At 40.9% G+C, this 17,146-nt stretch overlaps 1 protein-coding gene across 16 annotated transcripts in view; it reads left to right on the top strand.

Moving 5' to 3' along the window:
• Positions 1 to 9,584: 9,584 nt before the first annotated feature.
• LOC117811190 (regulating synaptic membrane exocytosis protein 1-like) overlaps positions 9,585 to 17,146 on the top strand; it is a 144,325-nt gene continuing 136,763 nt past the window's right edge. For 15 of the 16 annotated variants that reach the window (XM_034681313.1, XM_034681304.1, XM_034681314.1 and 12 more), the window contains exons 1-2: positions 9,585 to 10,402; positions 15,475 to 15,549. In XM_034681313.1, coding sequence (XP_034537204.1) covers positions 10,242 to 10,402; positions 15,475 to 15,549 — 236 coding nt within the window. In that variant the 5' untranslated portion in view covers positions 9,585 to 10,241. Of the gene's footprint in view, positions 10,403 to 10,790; positions 10,820 to 15,474; positions 15,550 to 17,146 lie in introns of those variants that run through there. The other variant, XM_034681315.1, reaches the window with a different exon arrangement.

Below are 17,146 nucleotides of genomic sequence, written 5' to 3'. Positions count from 1 at the left end.
TTGGATTTTGTGTAAAACTTTTTTCTAACATTTTACTGACTGACTGACTGACTCACTTACTCACTTACTTACTTACTTACCATACCTTGACTCTGTGATTTGACTCTTTTTTTCTTTTACTAATTTCCATTACTTCTCTTTTTTGTCTGCTTCCTCTTTTGCTAGTTTGTCCTGAATGTGCCTCTGTCCACTTGAACATAATATTCTTCTTTATCCATTATTGAATGAGTAATACAGATTTTGCAAATCCAGATATCTTTTTACTATAGGTGTTGTAATATTTACTTATCACTGTAAAATGTTATATTTTTGTACAACCAATCTGTTCTATTTTTGTATAACCCAGCCAACATGGCAACAATAAAATAGTCCACGTCCTCAAACAATCAGATATTCTTTTTTCAAATGTGATTTGGAAACTGCATTTGCCATCTGCAGATCATATTGCATCTGATTGTAAATCCTTTAAGCCTTCATAAATACTATCATACAGTTACTGTAACTATAGTACTCACGGATTAAATCTGCAGTATATCACTTTGCCTAATACTAGATATACTAACATATTTGATAAAAAGAGACAACAGATGCAGAAAAGTCACTACAACATTACCCTGATATCGTCTCTTGCTCTTTACTGCCTGTCCACCCTGCCTGTGTGTATGGGCATGTGTGTGTTTGTCCTCCTTTTTGCTAAACATGGCTGCAGCCTCTTTATGTTGGACCCGTGACCTTTTGATTTGCCCCAGTCATTGTGTGCCAGTTGTTTCTGACATAACCCCGAGTGCATTTAATCCGCTTCCACTTTGAGAGCACACACTGGCAAACTTCTGCCTGCTCCTAAACACACAATGAAACACAGAGATTATTCAATGTTCAGGCTTGCTCGCACAGATTTGACTGCTGTCCACATACTGCCGTCTGATCTTAATCCTACGTAAATATATTACAGAGATGAAAGAAAAATAAGTTCAATCCAATCCTAAATGAGACCTCATGAAATGTTTTAAGTAAATATATTATCTCTCTTCATGATAATCTTATTTCAAATACATCCCTCCCAGAACCAAAACTGTTTCCAGTCTCTTTTTTTTCTTTCTGCACAATTTCGAATAACATTCCTGAGTAACTTCCTTTTAATGAAGCTTTGTTTCTTTTCGTCTCAATACATAAATCTTCTTTTCTTCAAGTTATTTAATTTGATTGAAGGTCCTGTGAGGAGCTTTAGTTTTGTGCTGATTTTGGCGCCCCCTGTGGACAGAGCAGTACCTATCATCTCTTTGCTGTATTTTGTCCCATACATGTACATGTTTTATAAGTATTTGTTAATTCACTGTGCTTTATCATATCTGAAAAGTGTATGACTTGGGGAAAAATCTTTGCAACTGAAAACACACAAACAAAAAAAGGCTTTTGGCAGCGTGAAGGTAATTACTAGGCGCTGATCGTACGTCAGGAGCACCAGGACAGTTTCTGTTGGCCTGAGGGTATATTTGGCCTGCCAAGTGCTGTCAGTATGAACAGCAAGAATGAGTGAATGGACCTCCTTTAATGCATGCATCATCATATGTGAGTGCTCGCAATTGGTTTATTGTGCTCAGTTACTGAAGTGTCTTGGCCGCAGTGTGCAAAATATGAAGTCATAGCAACAAACATATCAACTGTCTACTTGCTGCTTCTAAATTGACCTAAGGCAGCAGTAGTAAGTCTACAAATAGTCAGTATGGCTAGCTAAGAAGCCGTGTTAATAGGAGCTTGCGAAATCAGCCCTACAGAACTAAATCATATCAATAAAGAGCTGATGAAAGTGCATACAAACTTTAGCCTACAGCTAATTAATGAACCACAGTAGCTTTATCATGCCCTTACTGGGATCAGTAGAAAGATCATGAACGCCATCTACTGGTCCACTATAACATTGCTGATATGCTGGCTTGCTTTGGTAGCCGGTATAAAGACCTCCATGTTAAATTTAGTCTGTTTCATAACACTAAAAATTCCTCACAGGAGCCTTAACAGCTTTTATGCAAAGAGTTTGTTCAATACAAAAAACTTTTTATAAATGAAATCATTCCACGTAACTTCTCATAACTCCAACCCTACTGTCTATGATAAGAGTTATCATAGATCAGCTGAAAAAGTTTTATTTCTAAGGATTGAATGCAATCCGATCCACCCCGAAGAGAAAACTGAAAGATTTGCTTAAAGCCTCTGTATGTAGTTTTTTGAGTAGTTGTGAAAGACACTGATATTGATACTGATGCCTCTGGATGACCTATGAAGGCAAATGAGACCACCAGCATCAAGACTGACAGTTTCTATATCATAATTTTGAATGCCTGAAACAACTGAGAGGTATCAGAGCAGACGACTGACAGCACACTGAAGAATGACCTGTCTTTATGTTTCCAGCAGCAGTTATCACAATGAGTGACACATCTAACTCTTCAGATCCTTTGACTGAAAGAAATAACCTTGGTATGTCTCCAATACAATTAGACAAGAGATAAGATGTAAACATTTGTCCACAGGGGGTGTCAAAATCGACACAAACCAAAAGTTCCTCACAGGAGCTTGAACTTTTAAGAAATGATTACCCTTACCTCATATCATATCATCATATAAGCAGTTTCTGAGGTTTATCAACATTGATTTGTTCTTTGATTTGTCAATTTTGGGAGTTGATCAAATAAGTATTATTTACAATGTATTATCTAAAATTTTTGACATTGGTTTTTCTCGAGTTAAACTTTTGGATAGATGCACCTTCAGTGTCGATTTGATGAAGATATTGGCTGATATTTGCCCTCTTGACAGACAACAGCCGAGCAAATAATGAACCATGCACTGATGTCAGTAGTTCCCATTTATCTGTATCTTACCACTTCTTATCGTTGTCTTTATTGCATCAATTTAATGCAGGCAAGCCCATCTAACAGGTGATTCAGAGAATAGTGTTTCTTTTGGGCAGAGGGTGTTTTTGAGTTGGACAAACTGACAGATCAGAAAGAAAGAAAATGCCTGAAGTGAGGGACACATTAAAACCCATCATATTTAATGGCTCATATTAAAAACAGACACCAAGAATTACAAAGAAGTAAAGAAAGACAGTGGTATGAAATCAGCTAACGGCTTGATAGTTATTTTGAACATTGGTATCACCATCTGCCCTGATTTTCACAATCCGTGCATCTGTTCTCTTGAAATGGAGGCTTCATGCTCTCTCTTCCAATATGAAGGCAAAATCATTTCTTAAATTTCAGGTTGCTTCATGCAGCCAAGGCCAATCCAACAATAAATCAACACAACAATCAAGCGGTGAGTATATGGGTGGAGACTGCGGGTAACAGCAGGTGTGATCAAACTGGTCCAACCGCCTTGAAATGGAGACCAAATCATGAAAATGCACCAAACACCATAATAAAACTCATTACAATAAAACTGGTTTGGCAAAGTAGAGCTAATAAAACACAGAATACTGAGCTGCTACCTATTTAATAAGCTATTAAACAAACCTTGGCATGATCAGGTCTTGTTTCATCTGAACATGTCACAGGCTGCCAGCATGAATACACTGCCTGATCAGTAACATGGAGATGTTTTATTTGATGCAAACATTTCCACCCTCTCTACCTGGTCTGATGATGTTTTATTGGACTGTTCAGCACCTTCTTTATCAGAGTATATGTGAAAGAAATGTAATTGACAACATTAGTTAGTTGTTTTTTAACTGTTTGGCTTTCTCCCCGACCGTTGCTGCCCTACATAAGAACCTCCTCTGGGCTGAGTGAGACCGGCTGAGCAAGTCATGCAAGTGTGCATTGTTGCATGTCCACAATAAAGTGTTTTTTTGGTTTGGGGAATGATTTTAGACAATGATGAAGGGGTTGAGCTAGGCCAGGGTATTTGTTTTTTACTTTAGACCTTTCCTCCCAGCACGCTACAGCTGCTAGATTTGACACTAACAGTGCTACTTTCTGTACTGTACTGTATGTTATTTCCTCTCTGTGGCCCTGCTGCTTGTGGAGCTGACCATGGTGCTGAAATATAAATCCAGATCTGGGAGCTTATCGAGCATCCCACTGTGAATGTATACAGTGGCTAAGTTTAAATTCTAACTATTCTAACAGTTCTTGCATCTTTAATCACCCAAACAGAATAAAAAAAAGCTCCTTATAGGCGGTGAAATCAGCCGAAACGTTTAAAATTGTTAAAGGATATGACAATACAGACGTGTATAAACATGTCAATGATTTAAACAGATAGATGCAGGAGCACTAAAAACAGAACATGTCATCAGAGGGCAGTTTTAAGTTTTGGTTCCTGTAACTTGCTGCTGGTACCGCCACAAACCTGACTAGACCTCAGATTATCCAATGATTTTAACCCATTGTTGTTAAGATTCAAAATCAATCATCCAAATGTTACACCAGACAAAAAGTACACAGACAGGGCAATGTTTTTAGGGAGTTCATGGTGAAACCCTACATTTTCACTGCATTTTCATGCCCTTAGATTTTATCCACACGTGTTGAGGTACACTGCAGTTTAGACTTAATTTGTCTTAATTGACAGGATCTCTGAGGAAATGTGGGGAGAGAGTGGGAATGACACGAACCAAATAGCAACAGTTTCAGGAGTCAAACCTGCAACCAATGAACAAAGACTGTGGCCTCTGTTTATGAGTGGCCTGTGTTAAACAGGGGGCCCTTTTCTTTCTTTCTTTCTTTCTTTCTTTCTTTCTTTCTTTCTTTCTTTCTTTCTTTCTTTCTTTCTTTCTTTCTTTCTTTCTTTCTTTCTTTCTTTCTTTCTATTGTTTATAAGTCCTAATAGGTGCTTGCACACCAGTTATGAAGCGCCCTCTGCCTCACACTGAGCAAGGGTCTTATGTAATTGGAAATGTACCTTGTCGAAAGCTGGTGCTCAGTTAAAGGTAATGTAGACAAATACGTTTTTGTTGTATTTTATTCTGAGTTTTATAAGATATAAGTAAAAATATAAGTATATTTTAAGTATTTTTACCATTTTTGCAGCAATCCCCAAACAAAGTAATGTAAAAAATTAAACAAACACAGCTTTATTCATTCTGTCTAACCTTTTCATGGTGACATCATTGAATGGTTAGACAGCTTACGTGCTTGAATGGGTTCATAATGCTGAAGCTAGCCAGAGTGAGGCCTCTCTATGTGACTAACTATTTACAGTGAAACTGGGACTCACAAGAAACAGATATACTGATGCTCCTTTGCATTTATGGCCAATTTGTGGCTTTTATTTTGCAGACATAAATTCAGTGCAGTGCAGAAAGTCTTGGCGAGAATCCGTTTCACCCAAACTAGATTACACTACACGTATAGAGAAGTTTCCAGGTGTTCCTGGAGGCATTTATGGAAGTCAAACGGTGATAAAAAAAATAAGTTGTTGATAGGTTTGGAGATTGCAGTCAGCTCAGAATTAACAAACTTCCTTTTGTTTCTGTAACAGCATAAATATTAGCTGGAAGGTGGTTGGTAGCGAACATCAGTGCATATCTAAAGATTAACTGGTTACTCAAATTTTTACATTAATCTGGTTTATTACTTTGAATTCAGGGGTAAACATTAAGCTTTTGTTGACAGCATTTGAGCTTCCCATCCTGAGTGTGATGTCACAGAAATATGGGCGCTGTGTGACAAAATCTTCGATAAAAACTATTTCAAACTGAATGAACATGTACATGGAAATGCAGAAGAGGGAACTCTAGGTCAATATCTGGAGTGATCGCCCTCCAATGTCATCATATCGGAGAGAAACGCGCTAAAGTGCCCTCTTGGATTCCATTGTAGGAGATAATACATTTAAAAATGGCCTTCTCTGGTGCTCTTTCAGAGGAAAATGCATGAAAAAGTGCCCTCTGGATGCTCCATCTAAGTAAAAAACATAAAAGGGTGCCCTTTTCATGCCCCTTAAATGTAAACAATGCAAAAAAAATGTGAAAAAAGTGCCCTCTGGATGCCCCTCAAATGTACAAAACGTAGAAAAAGTGCCCCTTGGATGCCCCTTAAATATGTAAAACTTGGAAAAATTGCCCTCTGGATGCCCCTCAAATGTAAAAAACATAAAGGAAAGTGCCCTCTGGATACCCATGTAGTTCATTATGGTATGTTATGTTAATTATGAACTATAATCAATAATATATAAATAAATACATAGTTTTGTGTTTCTCTTTTTCATAATACAATTTCCAGCAGAAATGGTGTCATAAATATTCACCAGAATGCAGGAATTAAGTCAAAATTAGTATCAGCTGAATATGTAGTTGATCATTTTCCAACCAGATGATTTTACAGTGTATCTGAGCAACAATGGTTTCATTCTCTACCAGATCATACACTGTAGCTAAAAATAGTCCATAAAAAACATTTCTTTCTAAATTTAGCTACATGTGACACATTAAATGATCCGTTACTGAGTTGTGTGATATCTCCTTGTGTCTGCATGGTGACGTTTGGGAACCCCTCTCTAGCGCACATGGTCTATAATTAAAATGTTGCACGCTGACATACTGTAAATGTCAGCCCATAGCCATATATGTGCATGTGTGTTAAACCTCAGGCTCCATGGGGATTGTTTCAGCACAGGGGAGAAGTGTGTTTTTGTGTGTGTGTGTGTGTGTGTGTGTGTGTGTGTGTGTGTTTGTGCATGAGTGTGTGTGTGTGTGGTCAGAGCGGATAGCTGCTGGAAGGATGGATAAGGACAGACAGAGGGACAGAGAGAAGGAGCAGAGAGAGAGAGAGGGGAGAGAGAAGGATGAAAAAAAAAAAGGGGGATGCGCGTCATTCTAACACGCAACGATTGGTGGGAGCGAGGCGGAGGGGGAGGAGAGCACAAACACTCTTACAGTGAAAGGTTTCATACAGCACTGCAGCATGGTTCTGTAGATTTGCATCAGCTCTTCTTATATAACAGATAATATCTTATTTTGATCCACCTCATGCACCTTACACAACTCCATGTCCATTAAATGGAATATCTTTTCATCCACTTGATCTTAAAAATCAAGTTTCATCATTGTACACTACATTTACGTATGTTTTGTTCATCGCAGAAATATTGTTCCACGTATTCTTCTCTCTCTGCTGTGTAACTCCTCGGCACAGAGTAATGGTTGGAGTATATGATGTAGACTCCAAATCACGTCTCACATTTTTAACCACTGCAAAGCACACTATGTTTAAACACTGGGATATTGTGTGAACCTTTGATGGCGCCAGGTCTCAGTGTAGTGAAGTTGAATGGTTGGTGGTCTATTGCTTCAAAACCTTGAGCTGGGAATTGTGGCAGCCAATGTTTTGCTTGTTTTGAAGCCAGAAGTGATCTAATTGGATGACAGGGTACATATCCCAACACCTCTTTGATTGACTCATCACTGTAATGGCAATTTGTCATCCATGATTAGTCATAGCTTTAGGCAAGACTTGCTTTAAAATCCTTTTTTCCCCTAGTCCAGTATCTCGACCGCTTATCCCATTTGGGGTCGCGGGAGACTGGAGCCTATCCCAGCGGACTTTGGGCCGAAGGCAGAGTACACCCTGGACAGGTTGCCAACCTATCACAGGGCAAACATGGAAAGACAGACAGCCACTCTCACACCTACAGGCAATTTAGAGTGACCAATTAACCTGGTAAGCATGTTTTGGACTGTGGGAGGAAGCTGGAGTACCTGGAGGGAACCCACGCATGCATGGGGAGAACATGCAAACTCCACGCAGAAAGGCACCTGCCCGCCTGGGGATTCGAACCAGGAACCTTTTTGCTGTGAGCCAATAACGCTAGCAACTGCACCACCGTGCAGCCAAAAATGAGACTTTAATTTACAAAATGATGATCATTATAGCGGAGAGGTTGTCACACTTTTCGCCTTCATACCTGTGACTCACTCAATTTTTGAGTTGGAGTGCTCAAATTATTAAACAAGTACCCACATTAGTTTACTACAAATTGAGCGTATTCAGACCTCTGCAAGATATACTAGACCTCATGCGTCATTGTCAAATATATAGTGTCCCTTTTATACAACATGTCAGGGTTAATGGTAGAAATTAAGCAAAAGAAGCAAAACCAGAGGACACAACATGTATTGTGTTTCAAAAGAAGGTTTATCTAAAAGACAAACATTCCAGAAAAAGGTCTTTCTCTGTGAGTGACCATATCTCAAATCCACTTTGTCTTTGACATACATGTGTGTGGGGAGATGTATAAATTAGTCAACACTAAAACTTCTTAATAGTTTAAATCCATAACAAATGCTATATGAATCTATTCAAATATTGATACAGATGTTTAAGTTACAAACATATATAAATTGATGTGTAAATATGGCCTGATGGGAATGCTAGCTCAGCCATCATAGCACAGACCAGTGCAATGCCATATTGATGATGTCATCAGACGCAGAGAGGACGTGCATCAGTGTTTTGCTAATGGTAAGTTATTGTGCAGTATGCAGTACATGCTGTTTGAGTATGTAAGTAGGTCAGTATTTGGTTTTGGACATATCCATAAACTGTATCAGAAATGGACAACATGACCAATATATAGGAGCTCCCCCTCTGACATAAAGCCTGCCCCCTCCATGTAAACAGACGAGTCAAAGACATCAAAATACATGCCAAATAATGTTTTATTAGCCTTCAGATGTTGTTTTTTTTTTTTTATATATTTGGAGGCACACTTCTGTCAGTCTTTCTTTTCCACTGCATACACATTCTGAGACATTATTAAAATCAATTAAATGCATTGTGACATGTAACGGGATGGTTCTAATGCTTTTAAGAGATGTGTTACAACTAGCCCCACCGCTGTCAGTTACTGTTTAGCTTGCTGTATTTATGCCTGAGCAACTACAATTTAATCCAACATAAATCATATGATTTTATCTGCAATATATTCATATGACTTGATCAAAATTCACTTCAAAATATATATTTCCCTCTGTAGAAACTAGTCGCAACTGTTTATAACTTAGAAAGTCATCATGTGGGATCAGGAAGTGGGAAATGATCATGTCACTCCTATGTTGTCCCTGATTGGTGGAGATGGTGGTGTTGCAACAACCTTACCTGGTAACCTCGAAATTGAAGCTTGGCACCATAAATTAAGAATAATGTTAAGGCTATATTGAGTGAAAGGTGTTTCATTTAGTCATAGATAGGTGCATCAAGTGGTGACAAACTGCAGGGAAATAGAAATAAAGCAGACTGAAAGGGATTTGTGTTGGCTTCACATGTGAAACCAAGGGGTTCTGTCCACAATCCTCTGCAAGTAATCAATGAAAGCATATTTACAGTTTTAACAAAAGGCAGTTTCTTCACCAAGTCTTTGTATTTCAACATGGCTGTTTTCATAATCTCCTATTTTTCAGTAATAAAGAGCAAAATAACAGAAAGGCTAAATAAGGTGCTTCTGACCCTACAAAACCCACAATGCCCCTTCGAGGAACCCTTCATTTCCTGTGTGTTATAGGCTCACTGTGAGCGCGCATCCTGACGCTGAGTGGAGCCCCCCATTCTCAAATGAGGGCCGCGCGCTCCCGCCGCAAGAGCAGTGAACGCGCTTGAGGGGCTGCGGTCCCATTGACGGTTCCGTCTCCCTGACAGCAGCATCAGCATCAGCATCAGCGGCGGCGCTGCAAAACAAGAAGAGTCCGCCTCGCCCCGCAGACACACGGCCAGCCGGCCCACCGGACCTAGCGGAGACCCGAGCCGCCTTCAGGGGACCCCCCCTCTCTGCCCGGCCTGAAGGAAGGCAGCGAGATCCTCCTCCTCCCGTGTGCCAGCATCCCGACCGAACGCCGGAGAGATGGGCTCCCCGTGAAACGGAGGTGGTGGAGGGGAGAGGCGGGCGGGCGGGCGGTGGGAGGGGGGTGGGGGGAGAAGACAGCGGAGCAGCAAGAGGGAGAAGGAGAGGCTGAAAACCGGGAATCACAGCGCTATACCACCGCCACCACCACCGTCACCGCTGCCACTACTACTACCGGAGCTAGCCCCGACTCTGCTGCTGCCGCCGCCGCCCTGGGTGCCCCCCACCACCGCCATGGGAACTCCGCATCAGTCGCTCCAACCGCCGCTTCATCCGTGGGCCATGTCGTGATCCGTGGGCTCCGCCAGCGGGTTTTCTATCCGTGATCCCGACCGAGGCGAAGAGGAGGAAGAGGAGGGAGGAGGAGGAAGCAGGGATAGAAGGTGGTGGTGGTGGGGAAGATGTTCGCCTCGGTGGGCCCTCGGGGCGGCCCGCGCCCACCCGTCGCCCCGGCCATCCCGGAGCCGGACCTCAGCCATCTGACAGAGGATGAGAGGAAGATCATCATGGCTGTGCTGGCTCGGCAGCGGGAGGAGGAGGCGAAGGAGGAGGCCATGTTAAAGTAAGAGAGAGGAAGAAGAGTGGGATAGTGTGTGTGTGTGTGTGTGTGTGTGTGTGTGTGTTTGTGTGTGTATGTGTGTGTGTGACTGGGCCTGGGCTATTTCCGTTCTGAAGATCCACCTCCATTCTCTCTTATGGTTGAGATGTTTCTGCACTGTATCTGCCCATGCATGCATTCAAAGGTTCGTGTGTATGAGTGTGTTCATTCTGCAGGTCCCTCCACACAGAACTCACCAACAGGCCCATAAGAGCTACTGTGTGCATGCACGGCTGGCCAGTGTGGACCAGGTTCACCTCCAGTTTGCAGATTCTCTCTGCTCCATCTGTGGGTCAGGAGCTCAGGAAGGAAGAAGAAGAGGGTGATAAGAGGATGAAGGGGTGTGTCATCACATGCCTCATCAACAGCAGAAAATAAAAAGTAATCTGTCATCTGAACTTGCTCTCTTAAAATCACCAAAGCCTGAGCGGAGTATCAGGACTTTAACTAAAATATTTAAACAGTGGATGCAGCAGAAGTCTTGCTGAAGCCTGGCACTCAGAGTAGCAAAAGTAAAACCCTCCCTGTTGGCTTTTATCTGTGCAGCATCCATCTCAACAGCTGCTGTTCTCCGCTCTGGGGTGCGGTTGAGCCTTTCCCAGCCGTATGCACTGTATGTAGGCCAGTGCTCTTGCAACAGACATCACACGACTGTTACAGAACCAGTAGGCCTGTAACAGCCGGGGAAAAGGTGCCTGTGTAATGTCATTTTGAATCAGGAGCTGCATCCACCTCCTCCTCTTTACCACCACCATCCAAACACACATGCATACATGGGCGAAAAGTCTTCTCCTGGTTATTTGACTACTGCAAATTGGTGCAGAAAGGAGCCCACATCCAGCCCGTTTACCTCCTGCAGGACCAGAAAATGTTCAAAGGTTCCCTGCACGGTCTGCATGGAGCTGCATGCATAGATGGGCTGATAGAAAAGATAGAGCGACCCACCTAAGCGAGGCGCTCCTCAAGCTTTACGTCCCTGTTCTATTTTAAGCCCTCTGTGCGGACTGATAGCCCAGCACTGGAACGGAAGATCGATTCATTGCATCTAAAGAAGGAAATGTCCAATATATAGCTCCGGCTCTAAGTGGCTATGCATCATTTTCAGTAATGTATTAGAAGCCATGGATTCAGTCATGTCATACTGTGGCGGCTGCAAATAAGACAGGGCTGTCAGCACATACATGTCTTGTACTATATTGGCCTCAGCAGTGTTTCCTCTCATCACTGTTTGGATGGAGAGCAGTGTGTGTGCGTGTGTGTGTCTGTACGATTAGGTCTGCACTGAAAAGCTGCACTGGTTGACTAATACATGCATGGTGAGTGTACTAGCAGCAGGGTAGTGTGGGTTGTAATGCAGAGAGGCAGAGAATACTCCACTCTTCGGAGCATTTTTAGGTATACTTACCATCACTTTCCGTGCTTTAAAAGCATAAAGGATCACTGTATATACACATACGCTGTGCGTTTATAGCTGCAGCGTATATGAAATAAAGAGGGTAAACAATTATGTACGGTCAATACTTATCATCTGATGATTTAAAACAAAGAGAAAGACAACAACTAAAGATAATTGCTAACCTCTGCTTCAATCCTTTATATCTTCTTTAAAGCTTAAAACTCGGTTACATAAGTAGAAGAACGTAGTACAGTAAAGCTCCTCCCCACAGCAATACAACAGACACCAATGACCTATAAATAGCACTCCTCTACCACCCTATAAACATTGACATTTTTAAACCTAGAACTGTAGTCACAAATCCTCACAGTGTGTGTTTTAATGACACCGAAGTGATCAAACTCACTGACAGTTTAAGAGGAAGGACATCCCTCCTTACAGCACAGAAACCACACAGTGTGCACTTTTACAATAAAAGCTCACTCATCTGAAAAACACGTCATGCAGGTGTGTGGTGTGTCTCGCAGTCTCATCACGACTGAATGGGAAAAATGTGCTATAAATAGAGTAGATACATTGCAGTGCATTGTGGTCATATACATATCAGAGTCTTCTCTCTATTTGAAATATCCCAGCTGTGCTGTTTCACCTGTGATGCATCATAGGAATACCAGTGTTTTCTAACAACAAGCAAAAGTCAGATGTCAGCACAAAACTCCAGCGTGTTTTTACGCAGATCTGAGCTGTGAAATATCTCAGGATGGAGTATGACAAGTCCAGCGTTCATCATTTTGAAGACTGAGGGGGGAAAAAGACCTTAAAAGGAAAGGAGGACCTGACACGTGATGCATGTTTTAGCCCAACAAATGCAGCGTCCCATCTTTTCACTCCTGATACTGTCTCTGATTCATCATCGCAGGGAATCTGCAGAAACAGAGCAGGGACCTGAAACCAGCACAGTCTTTTTTCTCTCCTAAGTGATGTCAGGTTGTGTGTGGATATGACTGAAGTGTCTAGTTAACATGAGAACAGGGTTGCTCTAACACTTTGATTAACATCATGTCAAGAATGCATTAAGCTGATCATGGAAACAGACTTATTACAAGCCATTTAAAGTTTGCAATGAATCAGATCCCTTTAACAAGTTCAGAAGTGGTGTCGATAGCAATCTATTGGATCGGAGATAGATTCACTTGTTACAAGATATTACCATCATGTAGTTGCTGGAGATTCAAAATGTAAATGCATTTTTTTGTCATTTCGGACATTCATCGTCTTCCCCTTATTTTCCTGCAAAATTAAAGTCTATTATATATGTATATGTATATATATATATATATATATATATATATATATATATATATATATATATATATATATATATATATATATATACAATATAAAAATGTTAAGTTCGGGGAGTCATTACGCATAACAAAGAAGTCTGCACCTGTCACCTGTCATTAGCAACTATTAAATCACTATTGCTTACACACTGCAGCCTGAAACTGCTGTTGGCAGTATATTCCACTTTTACATTTTATAATCAAAGTTAGGCAAAGTTGCTGAAACTGTTTAGAGTAAATGTTAAATGTTCTTAAAAAAAACTGGTAAGTTTTGGGGCCTATTGGTTTAAGCGTCCCTCATTTACAGAGGCTACAGTCCTTGTTGCAGAGGTCGCCGGTTCGATTCCAGGCCTCGACCATTTGCTGCTTGTCTTTTTCACGCTCTCTACTCCCCACATTTCCTGTCTGTCTTCAGCTGTCCTATCATAAAGGCAAAACCACCCCAAAATTATAACTTTGAAAATAAAAAGTGTGGTAAGTTTTAGGAGACAGCTTATTGATTTTCATACTGTACAGAAAAGGGTGGAAGCCAAACGGTGTCTGAAATGTTGCAACACAGCCAGCAATCCAAAAATATATAGCATTAGGAATTTTGAATACCTGATTTGTTGACATATCATAACCTCTGATCACGCTAATGTAGTCCTTTAATAATCTGAGTACAGACACAATCCAGTTAAAACCCCACCCTTAACTTTATTTAATGATTACATCTCATAAAGTAGAATCCTTTAACTCAGATTGTTATTAATGCAGCATCCTACTTAACCAGATTAACTCAAGAATGTCCACCTACGTCAGCTGCTGCTTATTTTTAACTGTCAGTACAGCAGAGGATGGCTAGAACAAAGAGCCATCACCATATCTAACATGCAAAAAAGTCTCATAATGAGAGGGGTGCTCGCAGTGTTGACGATGAAAAGACACGTCTTCTGTTTTAGACAGCGTGGGTGTTGGCGGGGATTTCTCGCTCTTCAGTTTCCTGTGTGATCAGACTGATCAGAGCCCACGGTTCATGATTATGGATGAGATGGATTTAAATCAAAGTGTGAATGTGTCAGGGGACGTACTGGAGACATGTTGTCCAAAGCCTGTCAACGTACCTGAGTCTAAATGAGTATTCTTACTTAGTTTGTCTTTGCAGTGTTTGTCCTTTTAGTTTGGTTTGTTTGCAAAGTTCCCTTAGTGTCAGGTGGCGTCCAATGGCCTCTCAGAAGGAGCTAAGAAAAGTGAGCTAGGACATAACTCTGATACATTTCATTAGGAGTGAATCCACAATAAAACCAGCCACACTAATCAAACTAAAATGGTTATCCCTGTGCTGAAATAATTTGGGGTATAAATGACTAATAGTGTTAAAAGTTTGGGAGCTCTTTGGGAGATTTCTTCATCAGTGAAATTAGCTGTCATTGCTTCAATGTATTACTTTCTCCCCATCCAAGAATATCCACTATTTTTGATAATCAATTTTTTGAATAATCAGTTTTTTTGTTGCTACAATCAAACTTTAAAGTTCTCCATTCAAAGCCACCAAACTCCTTTGACAAAAACAGCAATTCTGGCCTGAACACACATGACCTGCATGTCCACCACTGAGTTAGTTTTGTGTTATTTAGTGTTACAGAAATAGTTCCTCGGATCCAAACAAAACATAAACGTCACAAAATAACACCAACAAATGTAAAAACATAGTCAGGGGAGGACAAGCGAGTCCTGTTTTGTGAAAGGTAAAATTAGGTGTTTTGTCAATGGAGTCTGGTGGGTCTGAAGAGAGCAGTGGAGTGACTCTTTCTGGTTGAAAAAGAGATTTCACTTCAGCAAGACAGATCTTTTTCTGTAAGGATCTGATCTGTAATTTTGTAGGACACTTAAAATAACAGTCTTAGTCTGTCTGAGTCAAAATCAAGCACTGTTATTGGATGTTCTTTGAACAAACGCGTTTGTTGTCCACAGATTGCATTACAACCATCACAGCCCATCCCACTACTGCAAGCTGAAGCAATCTTACTGGATCCTTTCAAATGCTTCTCACATCTTTTATCCGTTTAGTCTGTACATTGTTGTAAAAATAGGATCCCGTCTAAAAATACCTCCTTCAAAGGATAAGGTTACATGAGGATAAGAGGCGAGTTCATGCTGTTGCAGGATGATAGATAAATCTGTTCAGAAAATCTGAGGAATTTATGGGTCTTGAACAGAGTTTCAAGCATATTGTTAAATTAACTCCATATGCACAGCAAAGTTAACTGAGATCTCCCAAAGTAAAGTTCTTGTCTTTACTTCCTTTGTTTCAGAGAGGAGAAGCCCATCCAAGCAAGAACGGTGAACCTGGTTGGGCAGAAGAAACCTCCGCAGCAAAACGACGTCCGGTGAGTGACAACAGTTTTTACTCAAACACCTACTCACCATCACTCAGTAGACAAAGACTTCAAAGCTGGACTAAAATTAGTGAAAGTAGGTGGTTAATTCTTTGCTATTGCGTTATTTTATCGTCAGAACACCCCACTGGCCAAACATCCTCCTTTTATTAGCCTGCAGTCTGTCCTTTGTCTCACATTCATGTTGGTTGTGAAATGTATTCTACACCTTGGATGAGTCACAGCATGAAAGATAAATTTGTGTTCTGGTGACTGTCTCTTTACAAGTGTGACTCAGGCCATTATTATGCAATTTGTATGATACTGTAAGTGGAATGGCACTGCACAGGGACCTTGTTTAGACGGGGAGATTTGTTTTCACAAAATATGCCTCTGTGGTTATCTCTGAAAGTATATATAAGGAAGCCCCACACTCCTTAACCTGAATGACTTTATACCCTGTTAAACACACAGGAAGTAGCTGTCTACCATCCCTTAGACAGCATCCACAGAGCTTTCAGTGTTAAGATGGACATAATCAGTGTGATAAGTCCAGTCCAGATCCTGTTGAGTCATTAGAAACCAAAGATGTTGCCGCCTGTTTCAGAGGTGTGTCTTAGGCTGGATTCAGGCGCTCTGCTGTCTCTCAGTTTGCTCAGCTGTCCTGTCAAGCTGCTCATCAAGAGGAGAGACTTACATTATCTGTATGGTTTTTGTGCAGGTGGTTTTCAGTCACTGTTTTTGCAACAACAAAAGAAACAAACTTGTCTGTAACAAACATAATCGTGGGACTTCCTGGGAGGGAATTCCCATTTGCAGAGTCTCCATGAAAATGTAGAATCTGTACTTGAGGGTCTGGATTTTCAGTACGGAGTTGTTCTGGTTTGTGTTTGTTGTACATTGGCAGTCCCAGTATTATTGACCAATCAACTATTAGCAGGCTTTGGTGTATGAAGGAAAGGCAGCCAGTAGGGAGAGCAATAGCAGGTGTAACCTAACGTAACCCCTGGTTAGATGTATTTATCTTTACAAACATGCATGTGCAGCTAACAATCCATGCTAGATTGAAAATGAACTTAGGTGACAATCTGCTTGATAGTGTGTTGCAATAACTAATAAGGGTTCAGATTTCCTGACTCCCTTGAATGCATCAGAACTGATCAATCTGACCTCCATTAAAAAAACAGCTTAAAAAGTTGTTGTCTTGTCCTCTTGGAGAGACCTGTGAAAGCTTACATTCATACTCCTCTAAAAATGTGCTTGTTGTTTCAGAAAGCTTAAGAATCACTTCTTTTTTTTCTGATCAGAGTGAGGCTTCTGCGTAACTTACTATTTACAGTGTAAATACAGAGAAGTTGGCCCTTCTTAGAGGCATATTGTGTTGAAATGATAGTTGATGGGTTCTGAGATTGATTTGGTGATTGTGAAAATCAATGTTTTGAACTTCAGGGTTTTGAGCGGTGCATTGAGCACTCGTGTTGCCGAATACCATGGCCTGTTGTCATTCCCAAATCGTCAGCTATTGTCTCTTTGTCACTCCCTACGCGTCTCAAAGTACTCTTTAGCATAGGCATGCTCACAGCGGATTTCAATTGTCACAGATCTGCAT

The sequence above is a fragment of the Notolabrus celidotus genome, chromosome 4 (genome assembly GCF_009762535.1).
Source record: "Notolabrus celidotus isolate fNotCel1 chromosome 4, fNotCel1.pri, whole genome shotgun sequence".
Classification (NCBI taxonomy): domain Eukaryota; kingdom Metazoa; phylum Chordata; class Actinopteri; order Labriformes; family Labridae; genus Notolabrus; species Notolabrus celidotus.
This window is presented reverse-complemented; position numbering and strand designations above follow the sequence as displayed.